The following is an 18816-nucleotide window of genomic DNA, read 5'->3' as shown; positions in this document are numbered from 1 at the left end:
GTGGTACTGTACTACCATAATACCACTGTTAACAGTGTGTGGGGGTGTACGCATGAGTGTGAATGTAATCTGAATGAGGTACAGTAGTGTGTAATGTCTAATCTGAGAGTACCGCAGTTTGGTTTTGTCCTTTTTTTGTGGCAGCACCAAATCAGACTGTGATGGGGGAACACGTATGTGCAGATTCAATTACCGCTGTGTAAAACTGTCTCAGTAGCTCCTGTGGCTCGTCGTGCTTCCTCACCATCACTCGCAACGGTTATTGGCTCGATAATGTTGAATAGTTTTGACATTCGAACTTGAATTTATGGCACTTTATTTGATATGTTCAACCTTTTAAACACAAATTGAATTCATGATATTTCCCCCAGTAGTCTAAAATTGGTATTCTACTTGTGTTTGTGGAACATGAATTAAAAATAAATTTTATTAATAGCAGACGAATCCATCCATTTTCAGCAGTCTCAGGGTGCTGCCATATTGTCCTGTATCCCTTCGCCTCTGACGTCAAAGTGCCTTCAGGCTCGCATTGTAAACAACGTGCATGACAAAACCCAGAAAAACAGGTGTGCCTTGTTGTTCCATAAAGTATATTGTACTTTATTGTACTTACACTGTATTCGAAGATGGTCGGAAGTCAGATATATCCGAGTTGGTTTTTCCCAGTTCCGACCTGAAAGCGTGCGAGGCGAAAGTAAACAATCAAAATGGCGGATAGTGATCAATTGTTTTTTTTTAAATTTTGGTTCTTAAAACTACTTTTTGACCTCCAGCAAACTTACCTTCTTGTAATTTTGTTTCATTATTTGTTTTTACCTTTTTTTTGTCATCTTATTTCATAAGCATTTCATACAGTTCAGTAGTTCATGCAGCGAGATAGCTGCATACTGTCACACGTACGTTGCCTTACGTCAGTGCTTCTCAAATAGTGGGGCGGGGCGGGCCCTCCCCTCCCAGGGGGGGCGAGGCTCCATCAAGGGGGGCGCGTTTGACCTCAGAGAACATGCTATTTTTATTTTTTTTAATTTATTATTATTATTATTATTATTATTATTATTATTTTATTATTATTATTATTATTATTATTATTATTATTATTATTATTATTATTATTATTTTTATTTTTATTTTTTATTTTTTATTTTTTTTACTGGCCTAGAATAAAGTGCAATTGCTCCTCCACTACATTAGGGGGAAGTGGCGCTCTCATTATTGGCAGAGTGTGCGCAGGGAGAATTCGTTCGGTGGTGTAGGGGTTTTGTTTGCACTGAGCATGCGCGCTTTGCACACAGCAAAAAATAAATAAATAAATCAGCACAAATTATTTTATATTTTTGTTTTGCAGGTTAAAGTTTTTTTTTTTTTTTTTTTTTTTTAATATTGTGCTCCTGAGTTAATGTTGGTGATCAGTTTGAATGCATTATTATTCATAGATTTTATGTAATTTTATTTTTCCGTATCATATGGTTTGACATGGTCAGTCAAAAAATGTTTATAGTTTAATTAAGGATTTAATTTTATTTTTAAATTAAGATGCACTTTAAATCTTTTCTGTTACAGTTAATCAAGCTATTCTTTGTTGTAAGTTGGTCCATATTTTTCTTTTTTTATTCTCTTATACGTTAATACGGATACAGTGTTATGCAGAGGTGTGCTTATAACAATTTTATAGACAAATGATACTATTTATAGTCGTGTGGGGAGGCGCGAGATGTTTTCTTCTGACTGGGGGGAAAAACGTCTGTGTATATGTGTTTGTGTTGTCCCATTCCAGCCTTCCCTTGTGGAGTTCCTGTTATTTAGTACTTGGTGGGAGTTTCCCTGGGAAGGATGTGTTGCTCTCACTCCTGCGCTCACCAAGAATCGACGGGCCTCCACAAAAGAGGACTACATGTCCCGACATGCCGCAAAAAGAACTCGCTTTCTCAAAAACAAGGGGGCGGGGCTTGTAAATCCATCCAATAGCATGTCGGTTGCTGTCGTCAATAGCAACAGAGGTTTTTAGGGAAGCACGAGCGGGACAGCTGGAGCGGGAGTCGCAAGCTCAAGCCCCGGCCAATCAAGTGGCGGCCGCCCTTCCGCTACTTATCTCTGATTGGCTGCTCTTACCCTCTGCAGCGGGAAAATGGGGGGGTGAGCAAAGGGAAGGAACGAACAGCAATTTGCGTGTATGACGGGACGAGAGCGGGAGTCTTCTTTTTTCGGTGGTGAGGATTCCTATCTGGAAACGGGATAAAGTAAAGCGTGGATACAACGTGGAAGAGAGTTGGTCGGAATACCGCACGGGGAAGACGAAGAATCCCGGGAGCGTTGGGAGCCGCCATGGCGCGCTGAAATCATGGAGCAGGTGAGGATGCAAAGGCGAAAGGGAAGGAAAGGGAAGGGTTCCATCTCAATGCTTGCATGACGACGAGACTTTGTTGCCATTCGGTCCACTGGCGTCCCGACTCAACCTGCGTAGATGTTCAAACAAGTGTGTACATCCCATGACCTCATCCCGCATCCCGCCCGGAAGCGGGGTGGTGTGGGGACGACACGCCCTGGCACGGCCCTTCAATTCATGCCGGTGATCCCACCCGTAGCTAACCTGCCCCGTAAAAGCATCACATAGCACAAGTAGAGATGATGTCATCAAGTGATGCTCGCCAGTGTGTTGGTGTTACACATCTATTGCTGTCACTGGTCGATTTATTAGGTAGACTTACACACACCAATGCCGCATGTTAGTACAAGAAAGTGTCAAAACAATCACACGAAACGTGATAATATATTCTTAATCTGTCGGTGCACCATTTGAAAGTAATTTGATATCTTTTGCTGTTTGATAGGGCATGTGTTTTTAAAAATTTCACACACAAAAAGACAAATATATGGACTACTTTTTTAATTAGTGAATGCACTTTTTGTATTTTTTTTTTTTTATTATTTTATATTTTATTATATATATTTTATATAAGGACGTCCGCCTCCCAGTTCTGAGGACTCGGGTTCAAGTCCAGGCTCCGGCCTTCCTGGAAAGAGTTTGCATGTTCTCCCCGTGCCTGTGTGGGTCTTCTCCGGGTACTCCGGTCTCCTCCCACATTCCAAAGACATGCATGGCAGGTTAATTGGGCGCTCCGAATTGTCCCTAGGTGTGATTGTGAGTGTGGATGGTTGTTCATCTGTGTGTGCCCTGCAATTGGCTGGCAACCAGTCCAGGGTGTACCCCGCCTACTGCCCAAGTCAGCTGAGATAGGCTCCAGCACCCCCTGCGACCCTTGTGAGGAATAAGCGGTCAAGAAAATGGATGGATGGATGGATATTTTATATATCGTCCAAACTGTTTGCTCCTTTTCATTTTTATGCAAATCAGATAAACGTAATGTAGACAGACTGCATCTGTAAAAGTACACTTTATGATTTTTTAAGAATATTTTTCACTGTTCAATAGAGAGGATGTCATCAAAATTGTGCCTGCTCCTTAAAATTTGAATTCATAACACACAGACAAAAAGTGAGCTATTGTTAATCTATAAATACACCAGAATATTGCTTTTAAAAAAAAATGCAAACTAATACCTCAAAAATATATGCAATAGCCTGTTCTGAATCGTCAATGCATTTTCATTTAGATTTTTTAAAATGATATTTGAATGTATTTTATACTGTAGAGCCAATGCCACAAAATGTTCCATGTGAGTTTCTCTAAGGTGTCGGGTATTGTCTCCTAGTGTGAAATCGTAGGATTCCTCACTCAAACAAGTAATTGATCGATCCAAATGTCATGAAATTCTTCTGTTTTTCTATTTAGCCAAATGTGTATTTTTTGGGGGGCGGATAAAGCTCTTGTAGTAGCTTGTGAAGGTGTACCTAATATTGTTTCGAATGGCAACAAAACAATAGCAGTGTAGATTACACGACAATACAGCACACAGGAAGCTAAATGCTATTTATAAGTTGCTGACCGCTGTAATTCGAGTACAGAATAGCGACGTCACGTTCGAATATGGTTATTCCGCTTCCTATGGGTCATGTGACTCAGGATTATTGTTGTTTAGCAGCAAGGCCGCTCATGCTTTATCTTCTTGTGTTTCCCTTCTGTGTGGGTGTTGGTATTGAAGAGGGCTCACAAGTATAAACACACTCAGTGACATGAGAGTAAACCGTATCCAGGCAGAACTCCCACAGGGCATGTGGAAACCAAGTTGTACTGGTTAGCCAAGCTAGTGCTATACTGTAGTGTAGTAGCTTGATGTACACATTGTGTCACCTGAGACGTACACCTGTGTTCCGACTGCTTTATGTTGTTAAACTTTAACACCAGTTTAGCACCAGTTTGCACTTGTTTAAGACCAGTTTGACACCAGTTATCACCAGTTTTGGGCCAGTTTAACACTAGTTTAGCTCCAGTGTACCACTCAATTAGCACCAGTTCAAGACCAATTTAACTCATTCACTGCCATTGACGGAAAAAGTCGTCAAATGATGCATTTTTTTTTCTGGTCTGGCAATGAATGTGTTAATAAATAACTTAAAAAAAAATCAAAGTGGCCATTGCAGCTTTCTATTTTTCTGTATGTGGCCCTCAGAGGAAAAAGTTTGGACACCCCTGCTGTACCTTATATCAACAATTTATAATTGCTTCATTGATTTTTACCATGTTTAATACTAATATGATACTAATTTGGCGCCAGTTAAACAATAATTCATCACCAGTTTGGCAACAGTTTAACACCAGCATAGCATGGGTTTGCTCTAGTTTTTAATCCTGGTTTGGAACCATTCTAGCACTACAGTTTAGCAATAGCAACACAAGTTTAATGCTAGCTTGATACTGCAGTAGGTTGGGATCAGTTTAAGTAGCACTAGTGCATCACAAGTTTCCTGCCTGTTTTCCACAGGTTTAGCACAAGTTAAGATAGATTTCACATTAGTCTAGCAACACATGTAGCATTGGTTTAATGCTTGCTTAACACTAGTTGGTAGTCAGTTTAATAACACTAGTTTTGCACTAGTTTGGCACATGTTCAGCACCAGATTAATTATAGTTTAGCACTAGTTTAATAACAGTCCAAAACTAGGTCACCAATTTAACACTAGTTTAGTACTAGTTTGGCACAAGTTTAATCATAGTTTAGCACCAGTTTAATGATAGTTTTCCGCTAGTTGAATAAGAGTTCATGACTACTATTGCACCAGTTTAACACTAGTGAAACACTACCATAGCCTCAGTTTGACACCCATTTAGCAGAGTACTACAACAATTTAACACAAGTTAAGAACCAGTTTGACAGTTATTTGGCCTGTTACGCACCATTTAACACTAGTCTAGCATCACTTTAGTTAGCATCAGTTTAACACCAGCTGTAGTACCAAATTTTACAACAACAGAGCAGGCTATTTTCAAATCAATCCAAATCTGAGCAAGAGCAGCTCATTTAAATTGTGTTGTTTTTGAGGGAATGAGTGACTGAACTGGGCTGTACAAGTGCACAGGACAATAACATCTGTGCTAAGCTAAGCTCGAGCAAGTGTGCAAAGGAGGACGATGGGCGGGTATAGAATTAGGGCCAGCGCCCTCTTTCTGCCACATCCTTCTGGATCGGAGCTGGGAAAAAAGGAGCATCGGCCGAGGGGATGATTTGAAACGTCAATGTTGCTTAGGGTCAGCACACTTTTGCGGTCAATAGTCATTAAGGTCGACCTGTACGGGCTGACCACATGCGAGGGTGGAGAGAGCTTCTTGGACTTGATGGAGGAGAGACGTTGATTGTCATAAAGTCTTGCGCACCCACACGTTTAACACTGTTTAGTAGCAATTTCTCATAAGTTTGTCACTGGTTTGGCACCAGTTTCCCACTAGTTTAACACTAAAGATAGTTTAGAACCTGTTCAGCACTTGTTTTGCAGCAATACCTCATTAGTTCAACACTGATTTGGCACCAGAAAGAAGCAAACAGGAGGGTTGAAAACAGCACAACAAGATAACAAGTTTACTTGCTGTGGCTCCTAACCACTGGATGATTATGTCACGGGCACATTTTAGTGTTTCACATTGTAAGATAACTCAAGAGTGAACATGTGCAGTGTCGACACGCTTAATGAGTTACAAACATCCGAGTAAGTAAAGAGGGAATGTGAGCAAGTGTGCGAGAGGGCAGGATAAAGGAGAAGAATGAGTGTGATTGTGCGCCTCATGGTGGAACAGGTGGTCTAATTAATCTGAACGCCTCCTTCCATTCTAGGACATCCCCTTGACCCCCCCCTCAATTCCCAAGCCTCTCATCTTTGGAATGTCTTCTTGTTTTGTTCAGTGTAATAAGATTTAGGGTTGAAATTTTGAAAAATAATGTAGTTACTATTTTTTTCCTGTCACCCTTGCGATTGTGATTTAATATCCAATCATTTTTTTCAAGGTCCTCTTCCTTTCTTTCTTTTTTCTTTTCTACAAATACAAGCAATAAATTTAAGAGTATTACACTAAACAATATCAGATTTATTATTAGGTTATACATACAGTAAATGTTTTGGTTTTGTAGGTTAGGCTTACAGCAAAATAAAGGCAAATAATTGTTCAGCCCTGGTAAGAATGTCAGCATATGTGCACAAAAGTATTGGGACACATCTCACTCACTTCCTCTGTCACTACATTATAGGGGTGTGAATTGCCTCGTACCTGACGATTCGATTCGTATCACGATTCACAGGTCACGATTCGATTCGATACCGATTAATCCCGATACGAATTTATAAGTCGATTGTTGCGATTTTTTTTCATTCAAATTTAGAAAATACTCATCAGTAAGCTTGTAGAGTGTAAGATTTATATGAAAATGTATTATTTATTTATCTGAAATGTCAGTCTTATAGAGGTTGTAATCTGTTTCATGTTTGAACAGCATTAAAATAAAATATTAAGGCTTAATGTTCCGTTCATATAACATTCTTCCATGCTTAAGGTGTGAATCCTAAAAAAAAAAAAAAAAAAAAAAAAAAAATCGATTCTGTCGATTATTGAATCGATTCGAGAATCGCGCGATGTAGTATCGCGATATATCGCCGAATCGATTTTTTTTTAACACCCCTACTACATTAAATAGAACAGTATGAGCAAGCTTTGGATGCTGTGCTTATATTATTTATTTTGAATGACTACATTATAGTGCCATTTATCTTTATTAAAAACAATAATGGTAATGATGAATTGCATTTCAATTGATTTCAGTGTGGAAAATTGAGTCGATGTGTGTAATCTGTTACCAGCTTGTATGTCAAGGTACAAAGATGCGTGAGTGTGCGATATGCGTGCTTCGTGTGTGAAGTACAGTACAGTGTCCGTGTTCTTAATATGCAGGCAAGGGCCAATGTGGTGGATGCCTGTGGGCACGCACAATGGGCAGATTGTCCCGGGATGGAAAAGTAGGACACCCGTCTCTCCAGGAAGTAAACAGATCCTGGTTCACTTCAGCCTATAACCTAGGACCAGGACTACTTTGGATCGTACTAGAGTGTGTATATGTGTGTGACTCGTGACTGCATGCGTATGGGTGTGTGCGTGCGTGTGTGAGAAAGAGTGTGGCGGGAATTCAACCTTTGTTGGTAGCATTTTGTCCCCAAAAACAACCACATATTGTTTAAATTATTACTTAAAACAACAATACAACAATAGTTACTTATTGAAATTTGATTAATTGAATCTAATTAGTAAAAAAAAAATACTACTGTTTGGTTGTCCTTAGTCTCATTTGTTTTTGTTTTTTGTTTTTTATTGTATTTTATTGTGTAAAGTGTCAATATACAATTGTATTTTTTTAATTTAATTTTTATTTTATTTTTTTTTCATTTGATTTTATGCATTTATATTTGTCTTTATTTTTTTACATTGTATTTATTTATGTAATGTAGACATTATCATTATCATTTTCATATGTCCAGTATATTGTCAATACTATATGCATTAGAACAACAGCAGTAGTGAGCAGCTCATTTTAATTAGAGGCATGTATTCTCCTTTTATTGACCTTATTTTTATTTGACTTGTTCTGTACAGTATATGAGGTTGTCTCCTCTCCCCCTTAAATTGCCTTAGTTCCTCTGCGCCCCCGTGTGGCGTACATTGCAACTGCACCCAGTTGTGTTTTCAATGTGGTAGGGATTACCTCTTTCTCTGCAATGAGCTGTAAGTGAGCAGATGGTGTTCTCTTTTTATTTTGCTGACTTCAATCCGACCAGTTCTTTGTTTTATTGCACAGGAATTCATTTTTGAAGTCATTATGTGAAAATGAGCAAACTACCACCGTCATGAATTATGATCAATAAATTACAGCAGCAGATTATCCCTGTCATTAAAATCGAAACCTACAATTTTAATAATATTGTAATACAGTGCGTAGTTTGAACATAAGCATTGTTGCAGCGCTATAAAGAAGGAAAATGAAAATTAACTACCTAATTAATGATTACATTAAAATGTATTACACATTAAAGTTAAATATAAACCATCCAAACATAAATAAAGGTTTAAAAACAGACAGTTTAAGAAAAATTAAATGCAAAAGTATTGTACTAAAAGTGAAATACAACTGAACTGTAATTAGGCCATGATTCTTACACGTGTACCACACTAAGAATCACTGTAGTAAAGTGATACTTTGACACACAGGAAGTACTGCACATATGTGTACCGCTACATGCTTTGACTTGAACAATTGTTTCATGGATTTATTGGTATTATTATTAGAGCTGGCCAATTTAATCAACCGATATTCGAGATTTTAAAATCGACAAAAAAAACAGCAGACTTTTGCCAATAGTTTATTTTTCTATAAATTAACACATTGAAATATAATAATAATAATAATAACTACACTAAGTGCAATTTCTGGAGAAATTGCGTGGGAATGCTGAAAGCACATTGAGAGAGAAATTATGAAATTATAACCTCCTGGTTACTGGACAATGCGCTTTACCAACTGTGCCACCAAGCAGTATCAGACACCTGGTAATGATGATAAGTTATAAATATGGAAGTGGGTGTGGAAAGTGATACTTAGAAACAGTTCAATGACTGTCCCATTGAAAATAAATGTGGAAAAGTCGATATTAAATGTAAAATTGTGCAAATACTGTAAGTAATGTGGAATCAGACGATATATACCCTGGGAGGCGTGAATTTTTTAAAGTAGTTGAAATTTGAACAATGTAACTTGGAAGTATTATGTGGGAGTTGTTATGCGGCAAAAAAGTGTGGAGAATAAAAATCACAATAACATATGTGGGATTGCTGAAGCATTCCCACAATAATAACAATAATACAAAGATGACAAACACCACCCAATTTTTTTTTTTTTTAATCTGATTTTTGCCAATTTTTCTCACTGTTGTAAAGTTAAACAAATACTCAGGGACAATGTGATGTAAAACAGCAAATGTTCTGCCTGTAATTCTTATCTCTATTGTTATTAGGGGTAAGCGACAAAAAAGAAGTTATTTTATTTATTATATTTTTTTAAAATTAATCAGCCAATTAATGGTTGTCGTAAATTTAATTTTCCAAATATTGGCATAAATAAATGTTTTTTAAAAAAAAATCCACATTTGTTGGGCCCTAATTATTATTTTTGTTATAAGAAATGTTCTGTATTCCTCCAGAAGTGGCACACGTGCATCTGTTTTCCAGTAAGTGTGTCCGACTTATTATTCTGAACTAATGAAAGGATTTCTCCCGACTCACTGACTCAAGCGGCGAGGTCGAGTGATGTAAATATTGTCGGCGATAAAGAGACAAACGGCTTCCTGAATGTGACTCCCGGACAAACGCTTTCATTGTCACATCGCCATAGGAAGTGACGGTGCGGCGTGGACAGGAAGTGGAGCTGTGAAAGGTGCAGCGGCGTTGCTACTGGAAAGATGACTAACCTCCCGGCGTTTATTTTCATTCTCACAAGAAAGGCGAGAGGAAAGGGGAAGTTTTAGAGTTACAATATTTATAGCAACAGATGCCATTTATAGGAACGTGGACTATCCCGGAATGTCACTCCCTTAAACTTTGTTTTTTGAATAAATTACTCACAACGGCATACTACTAAAATAGAACAAAAACAATCTAAGTGTACAGGCAAAGTTCCTGTAAAGTAAAAATAAGTTTCTAAATGTGACAAACCATAGAGAAGTGTTGTTAAGCCTGACAAATTTGAATAATTAAAAAAATAAATGAGTAAAGCCTGTGTATATTTATTTTCCATCATTATTTCTCCTCCTCACGCTTCTAACTTCCTCCCTGTGACACGTGTGCATTCACAGCCGGCGACAAGGAGCTCTAAAGTGGCCACGCCAGCACGAAACCCACTCGATACTGTGGTTGTCAAGTTAGACTTTTTTTCCCTCCTTGATCTTCGGCTCTTTCTCTCCGTAACGTGTGAGTACCCACGGTTGACAACGAGGCACTCTGAAGTGACATCCATGCTGGCTGTCAAGACTATCAAGACTTAAAAAAATAAAAAAATCCCCCATTCTTTTCCAATGCGAACATCACATGAACAACTCAGAAAACAGGTGAGCTATGATTGGTCATTACCTGAGCCCCAAGCAACTCTTATGTCATTTTCAGTTGAGTGGCAAAATGGCCGGTACCTGAGATGAATAAAAACGGGCGGATTTTGCTGCTTAATTCATATCCCACAAACGGAATATTCAACAGGACTCACATTTCAGCAGTTGTGACTGTAAGATAAAATGTCAAATAAGTTAAGCAGCAATACAACCAAAAGAGGGAGCTTATCCACTTGATGGTTGTGAAGATGTTTCATGACACCGATCAGCTGTTTGACATTTGCCCCCACCCCTCACAGCGCTCAGTGTAGGGTATTTACAACCCAGGCTGCCTGCCTGGAAACCCTCAACCCTGTCCTGGTTGGCTATGTCGCAGCCGTGGGAATCAAACCCGTGGTCTATTAGGGTACATTCTTAACCCTTCATCCATGTTATGACAAGAGAAAGGGAGGGGTGGGGGTGTTTGGGGTCGAAGCAAAGTTGGCAATAAAGAGGTTAAAGGAATATAGTGGAGGTTCAGTGGGCAGACTTGTTTTAGTTTATTCAGTCTTCAAATTAGACCGATATTTATTTTATTTTGAAAATTACATAATACTTTAGAACTTCCAGTTTTCGTTGATTATGGCGGCACCATAAGTAATGTTTTGCCAAAGGGAAACCACATTTCCCATGAGGACTAGCGCATAGCGTCATCTTTGAGTTTTTGCACCAGTGAGTGACAACAAGGCCAATATTTAAACATGACTGTCCTTCTGTCCGGGTAGGCTCCCTTTTTCTTTTTTGTCTCCCCAGATAAAACTTTTCTTTTTTTTGCACTTTGTACAATTCTGTTAAATTATTCTATTTCATCAATCTATTTATTTTTATTTAAATTACAGAATAAAGTGGTTGTTTTCAAAATCTGCTTTTTTTCCACTTATTAAATTTTGATTTTTAAATTTGTCTTTTTTTTTTATTTTTATTTAATCAAATTTAATGTAATTACATTCCATTATTTTAAATATATTTATGCTGCAGGGTTAAAATTACTTCAGTATATTGACTTCTAATTAAATGTGTAGCATTTCATTAAGAATTTTAATTTTATTTTGTTAAATTGCCAAAGTTTTCCGTTCCACTACAATTTTTGGACATTATAACAATGTATTTATTTCATTTCAATTTAAAATAAATAAATAAATAAATAAATAAATTTAAAAGTTAATGTTTTTGGCACATTATTCATGAATTTTGTAATATTTTTTACATTTATTTTCTCTGTGATTTTGAAAATATTTATGCTAAAGGTTTAAAAGAATTTCAGTAAAATTATAGCATTTTTTTTTTATTGGTTAAATTGTCGATTTGATTTGTCTTTTTTCAATTTGATTATTTTTGGACTACAGTGCAATTTATTTAATTTATTTAAAAAAATGAAAAAAATAAAAAATAAATACCATTAATAATAATAATTATTATTTACATTTCATTTAAAATCTTGTTTATTATATTAAATGTTCTTTTTCTTTTAATAAAACTATTATTATTATTATTATGTATTCTTTATTGTACTAATGTTACTATCATGGCCGCCCACCCCTCCTCCTCCAACTCCGCATGTGATTGGTCTCCCGCATGAGCAGTCGCAAATGGAGGGAAACGTGCGGTCAAGCGTCTAAACGCTCTGATGCTTGTTTACGGCGTCCGGCTGAGTGTGGGATTACGTAACGGCCCCCTTGGCATCTCTGAAGGCAGGGGGGGGCGCGACCACCCCTTCGAGGGGGGTCTGACGCTGAGGATATGTCGCCTCACATCGTCATCATATTGGGGTTAGCATTTAAATTGCAATGGAGGCCTGAGGCTGTGTGTCAGTGACAGACCCGCACAAACAGTATTGTGCAAATGTTTTGGGACACCATAAGCTTTTTTTTGTTCAGTCTAGTCAGTGTACCACATGGGGTACACAGGCTCCCTCTAGTGCTCCGGGAAAGAATCATTACTTTAGTACAATTCGGTTGTATTGAACTTTTCAGGACAATACAATTGCCTTTAATCTCCACATCAGTTTGTTTGAAACTTTTATTGAAGTCCAACTTTGGACTCTTTGAAGTGGCCCAAATGGCGTACTGGCAGCCACATGGGCCTCCATTTCGGAGCCTCTTCAATGTATTCCTTATAATTTGCTCTCGCTTTCATTGTAGAGCGCCACGGATGACGGCGTTCGACGACGCCGAACCCGATGTCCCTTGGCAGCGGGATGAGCTTCCTATTGTGATGAGTAAGCTTCCCCTGCCTGTCCAAAAATACGTTTTCGATTATCAACAACACCTTTCCCAGAATCTCTACCAGTTGTAGTTTAACCTGCGTGGGAAGGCGGTCAGTGATGCCATGTCCATATTTTCCACTTTAGCACTTGAGATGCTATTATGTATTTGCTATACATTTTATAAGTGAAAATTGCTTTTTTATTCAAATACATATATGATGTGTTTAAAAAGTGTTTAAGAGTTTAACTTAAGGTGTGGGAATGATTAAACTACTAAAAAAATGTTATGTCGTCTGTCTATATCGTGGTAGGTGGCTCTGGAAATTCCGCTATGATAAATAGATGTTCACTGTAGTCTAACCCGAGTTTAACACAAATCTAAGCTTAGTTTAGAACCAGTTAAACATTAGTTAATTGTATACCCTTAAAAATAGAAGCAATGCCCTTAGACTGAGCAACATGTGACAATTTGATGTCACATGTGTCATATCACTAAGAAACACACTAGTTACATTTACTCAAGTAACTTTTTGGATAAATTGTACTTATCACAGTATTTTTAATGTGACATACTTTTTACCGTAGAGTATTTGTATTCGGAAACACTACTTTTACTGTGGGATTTTTGAGCTACATTTCACTTTCACTTGCAGCTTGTATTTTTAATTATATAATTTCTGCTTGGGGAGTCTATGAATGTAATGTTGAAGTGATATTGTTGGGCACATTAATATTTTTTTTTGCCTATTTTACCTTCATGCTGATAAGACAAATACATCTAAAGTGTCACCATTTACTCAGTACTTTATTGTATTTTTTTTATTTAATACTTATTCTTGCTAATTATTTTCAATACTACTTTTTATTTTTTCTGGAGTTATATTATTCTAAAGTAACAGTACTAACTTGAGTAGGATTTTTTTGGCTACTCAATGGAAAACCACCATTTTTGGAATGTGTTTTACTTTGAAGGGCAGATCTGTTTGTTTCCGGCGTTTTTTGTGTTGTTTGCCGCTGTCCTGACGGACGGATTCGGCGAACAACCAAAGGAGGGGAAGAAAAAGTAGTGAAGAAGAAGAAGGAGGGGCGGGCAGGAAGGAATGGAATGGAATGGAGGGGGCAGCTCGCCCAGAGAGACATACAGTGGGAATTGTCGCGGGGAAGTAGTGGAAGAAGTGACGGTGGTGGAGGTGGGGGGCGCACAAGAAGGAAGCGGGATAACGAGTCGACCTTCTCCGAGTTGTTAGGAAGACCCCCGCGAACGTAGACCCTCTCTCGTGGCCGCGGTCCGACAGCCTCCGCCGCCCAATGAATGGAGTTGCCTTCTGCCTTGTTGGAATACCTCCCTACTCCTCCGAGCTGCACGTAAGTGAACGCCGCGTTGTGTTGTGTTGTGCGTGGAGGAGGGCGAGGTGGAGGTAGCGGTGGGAGTGCGAGTGCGCCGGTCCCTCCCGGGCGCGCCGCCGCCGACATGAGCCGAACAGGATTCCTAAAAGCCGATTAACAGCAATTTACCTCAGCACGTAGACAGCAACTTTTGTGTGTTGACGCTTTTGTTGTAGCATTTTGGGCGCCAAATGATGGGAAGTCCGAAGACATTTGAACGCCGCACCGGCCGGAGGGACGCAGGGGGAATGGGCGAGTCTTTTGTCCGAGGCTCGGTGCTGCAGTTCGGGGAGGGCAGATGGGCTCGGCTTGTCTGTCTGTGAGTCCGAGCGGGACGTCCCGACTCGGGATGCGGTGAAGCGTGATGACGCGGGCCTAATTTTGGCGTCCTTGAATTGATATGTTGACATTACGTCAAATAGTAATTACAGTAATGCAAAACTGCAAAGATGACGAAAGCAAACTGTGTGGTATAGTTGGTGACGTCACAGCCACTGACAAGATGGGAAAAGTGTGACCGATGCAGTCAACATCACATCTTGTGTGTTTGCTGTGTACGAAATAACACTGCGACTGTAAAAGTAGGAGCCTCTGAAGTGGGTTTGTGACTTTGTAGCATCCCCTTTCATTAGCGCACTTATGTTCCGTTAAATTCTTGTCATAAAGAAGTCGTTTTTTCCATCTCCCGCACGTGTGTTCTGCGCATTTATCCCCTCCAGCTGTTTAAGAAGCTCTTTTGTGGTTTTGTCACGTTTTAGGGGGGAAAAAAACCTACACACATTCAAGTCATGGCTGCTCTTCCTATCCCATCATAACATCGTCGCCATGGTGATTTTCTTTTCATGTTGCCAGAGTGTATGTAAACATATTATTTTCATGGGTCCACCTTGGGGACATTTTAGTCTTTATTGGGAATGTTCTGATCCATGTTTACATTCTTGTCGAATTTGAGGCCATTGTGATCCATTTTAGAGACATTTTCGTTTACTTTAGGAACGTTTTTAAAATTTTGACCCACTTTCTGGACATTCTGGCTCACTCAGTGGACATTATTATACACTTTTTATGATCCTCTTCGGGGGACTTTTTCATTCTTTGGAGGACTATTGTGGTTCACTTTAGATTCTGGTCCACTTTTGACAACTTTCTGGTACATTATTGCACATACTTGTCCACACAGCAAGGTCATTCTGGTCCACTTTCAAGAACTGTTTCTTCCAGCACCAACACGCATACTCTTATGTCCAGACAATGACCCACCATTTATTTGCTTTTTTTCATGCAGAGACCTCAAAAAATTGCAGTATCATTGTTAGAGGTGGGAATCTTGGGGCACCTCACGATTCGATTGCGATTACGATTCAGAGGCTACGATTCGATTATAAAACGATTATTGATTTCCCCCCCAGGCAGCAGAAAAAAAACAATGTATTTTGGTGCTTTTAATGTTTCGTACATTAGTTACAAAAATAGTACAAAAGTCCTCTCAGGCCTACATAAACTACTATTTCAGTATCAAGTTAACAGTTCAAAACAGTAAATAAAATACTCAAGTCCTCATTCTGTAACAACAGCTTTTAAGTATATTCAGTCTTCAACAGAATAAAACATAGCACCGAGCAAAAATATATTATTTTTATCCACTCAAAAGTGCACTGAGGTATAAATGAAAGACAATGTGAACTACTACTTCAATACAAATGCCTAAAAAAAAAAAAGTGCTTTCCTGCTTTTTAAGTTGTGTAAAGATGAACATGTAAACATTAAAGTTTCTCAGAGGTACAAAAAAAAAAAAAAAAAACCTCAAGTGCTTTTCTGCTTTTTAACTTGTGTAAACATGAACGTGTAAACATTAAAGGGATCGTTCGGCTTTTTTAACATGAATCTCAATTTGATCCTCACCTCCCGTGTGTGCGATCAGCACTGACTTACCCCCGACAGCGTTCTGTGACACCAGTTCTGGTTCGACGTTGGACGAGAGGAAAATAGTCCAGCAAGCTGGCTGGGGTCTCGGAAATAAAGCGTTTTTCTTCTAAAAACTATTTGTTTTCAAAAGCGTGATACATTTCCACCACAATACTCTTTTTCTGAATAAAATCAGACGCCATTACCGCCAGCCACTACTTTTCTGTTCGTTCGTTCGTTCGTATCACTGCGCGGTGCCCTGTAGAACGCTAACCGACGCACTGCAGCCAGCTAGCTGATACTTCCGCCTGAAGTTGTTTGCCTTTTCGGAGCAGGTCTGATCTCACGAAGAGGTGGGTTGGTCAGCTCAGCCATGCTTGTTTTTGTTTTGAATCTCGAGGCGTGAGTTGTGGATGTGTACTCTCGGTCCGTCCCATTAAGCGTCCCGAAGACCGCGCGCGCTACTGCGTTTCAGTTCCGCGTACTTTTCGCTCCGGTTCACTTTTAGTTTCGGTTCCCTTGGCATATTTATATAATCGGAATTTGGACGTTTGTGAATCGTTCTCGATTGTTCCACGGCCGAATCGTGAATAATCTAAGAATCGGAAATTTTGCACACCTCTAATCATTGTTCTGTCCTGCCTTTCACACAAACCACAGTGAAGTCCAGAATATTGCTGATTATGCTCTTTTGATAAGTTTATGTAAATGTGGACTGTTTGTGTTTGTTAACACCACAAACGCACACGCATACATACATACATACACAGCTGTTGAATGCAAGTGTGGTGTCGTGGCAAGAAAGTGGCAGAGGTGCAACAGTATGAGAAGCTTTGACAGTGGTCAGCTTGTGCACTCACAAACACAGCACGCACACGCTGTATGACACAAAATAAATATGGTTAACTTAGTTCATTGCTAAACAATGACTTTAATAATTCATTGTTTAGCAATGAAAGAACCATATTTGGGTGGAGGTGGTTCTCGTCAAGCTTTACAGCTGTTTTCTGCCCGTATATGCATTGATGAAAACTTTTTATTATTATTATTATTATTATTAATTTAGCAGCACCCATATGTCTAGTATATCTTGTTCGAATTTGCTATCAGTCGGATGAAATTTCTTTGCATGAACGGCCCATGGAAATTGCCAAGCTGAGCCCAAAATGCTTCAAACCAAAATGGCAGACTTCCAGTGTACATTTAGGCATGGCTACTTAGGACTGCACTCACGAGTCATGACATACATACCTTCCCCGCAACCCACCCCCAAATCACACGTGGGTCAAATTTGGTAGCCACTGAACAAATTCTCTTGGATAAGTTCTTTGTGGACTTCAAATCCCGAATGGCAGTCTTCACGTGTCTTTTCGGACATGGCTTCTTGAGACCTATTTGTGTGTGTCTACTGTCTAGTCATGATAAACATGCCTACCAAGTTCCATGTTGCTAAGTGAAACAGTGAAACTCTTATCTCCTGGCAAGAAAGATGATCTGGATTGAGATGTCCATAAAAGCACTCCCTGGTTTCCCATCATCCATGCTCCGCTGAAGCATCAGTGCAGCCACGCCCTGCTCGCCAACGCCTGGCTGCAAAAAGGCCTTTATTGATCCAACCTGCCAGTCCTTGTGTGGATGGATGCGTTCCTGGAACGGACCACACTCCATAAGACACTACTAAAATAAAGTTGTGTTGAATTGTTGTGTTTGTGGACATGGAACACACGCACAGTCGGTTTGTTTGCAGTTCTGTTATTGTCCTTGGTCTGCGGTGTTTACACGGGGAGGTCCTTGACACCAGCTGGCGTTGCGGTCGTGCCGAAGGACATCCGTCGTCATCGACCTTGTTGACTCGTGGTGAACGGCCATTGTTGTTGCTGCGGCGTATCGATTCATAACCAAGACTTTTTTTTTATTTTATTTTTTTTATTTTTATTAATTTTTTTATTATTCCCGTTGAAGTCACATGAATAAATTAACATTTCTTTGTTTGTTCACATAGCTGACGTGCTTAGGAGATGATGCTATTCCATATATTCCAGAAAGCAGGACAGGTCTGCTCTTGTTTGTGAGCGTGTACTTGACTGTTGCGTGTGCGTGTGCGTGTGCATGTGTTGATATCGACCCAAAGCCAGCCCCTTCGTCCTTCTGCTGTAGAGGCAGAAAGGGAACCCTCTGTTGCTGGGGTTAAGTGGGGGCCACCCACCGTCATCCATTTCGAGGACATTCTGATCCACTTTGGGAGGGCAGCACGGTAGCTGACTGGTTAGCACATCGCCTCAGACTGCAGAGGATGTGGGTCCAAATCTCACCTGTGTGGAGTTTGTATGTTCTGGCCCAGCCCAGCATCAGTGAACCTGGGCTGGCCTGATATAGTCACATAGTGGTCATTGGGCCACTGTTCATTAGGGACCTAGGTTTGGGCCATTTTAGTAAATTGGTCTACTTTGAGGATATTTTTTTCCACTTTAGGAGATTTCTGTTCCACTGTGAGGAGACTGTTTTACTTTGAGGACTTTCCGGTCTGCTGTGGTCATAATGACTTTCTGTTTGCACTTCCTTGTCCCCTCAGCATCATGGTTACATTGCGTTGAATGAGTGGGAAAACCTCCTCTAGGCTTTTTAGGAACACCACGGTCTCAACTGGAATGTCAGCAGAGGCGGGTGAGGAGGAAGAGGGAATGAAGAGAATCCCAATGAGTCATGGCGAGAGAATGATGCCCACAAAAACACTAATGGAACAGGTTGGG

At 39.5% G+C, this 18816-nt stretch overlaps 1 protein-coding gene across 3 annotated transcripts in view; it reads left to right on the top strand.

The window, feature by feature from the left end:
• The first annotated feature begins 2045 nt into the window (after positions 1–2045).
• Positions 2046–18816, top strand: part of arhgap23a (Rho GTPase activating protein 23a) — a 77346-nt gene continuing 60575 nt past the window's right edge. Inside the window, exon 1 of one of the 3 annotated variants that reach the window (XM_077494867.1) lies at positions 2046–2347. In XM_077494867.1, the coding sequence (XP_077350993.1) occupies positions 2339–2347 (9 nt within the window). In that variant the 5' untranslated portion in view covers positions 2046–2338. Of the gene's footprint in view, positions 2348–12735; positions 12788–13851; positions 14141–18816 lie in introns of those variants that run through there. The other 2 variants (XM_077494876.1, XM_077494857.1) reach the window with 2 other exon arrangements.

Source organism: Festucalex cinctus, chromosome 1, assembly GCF_051991245.1.
Source record: "Festucalex cinctus isolate MCC-2025b chromosome 1, RoL_Fcin_1.0, whole genome shotgun sequence".
NCBI classification, from domain to species: Eukaryota; Metazoa; Chordata; class Actinopteri; order Syngnathiformes; family Syngnathidae; genus Festucalex; species Festucalex cinctus.
This window is presented reverse-complemented; position numbering and strand designations above follow the sequence as displayed.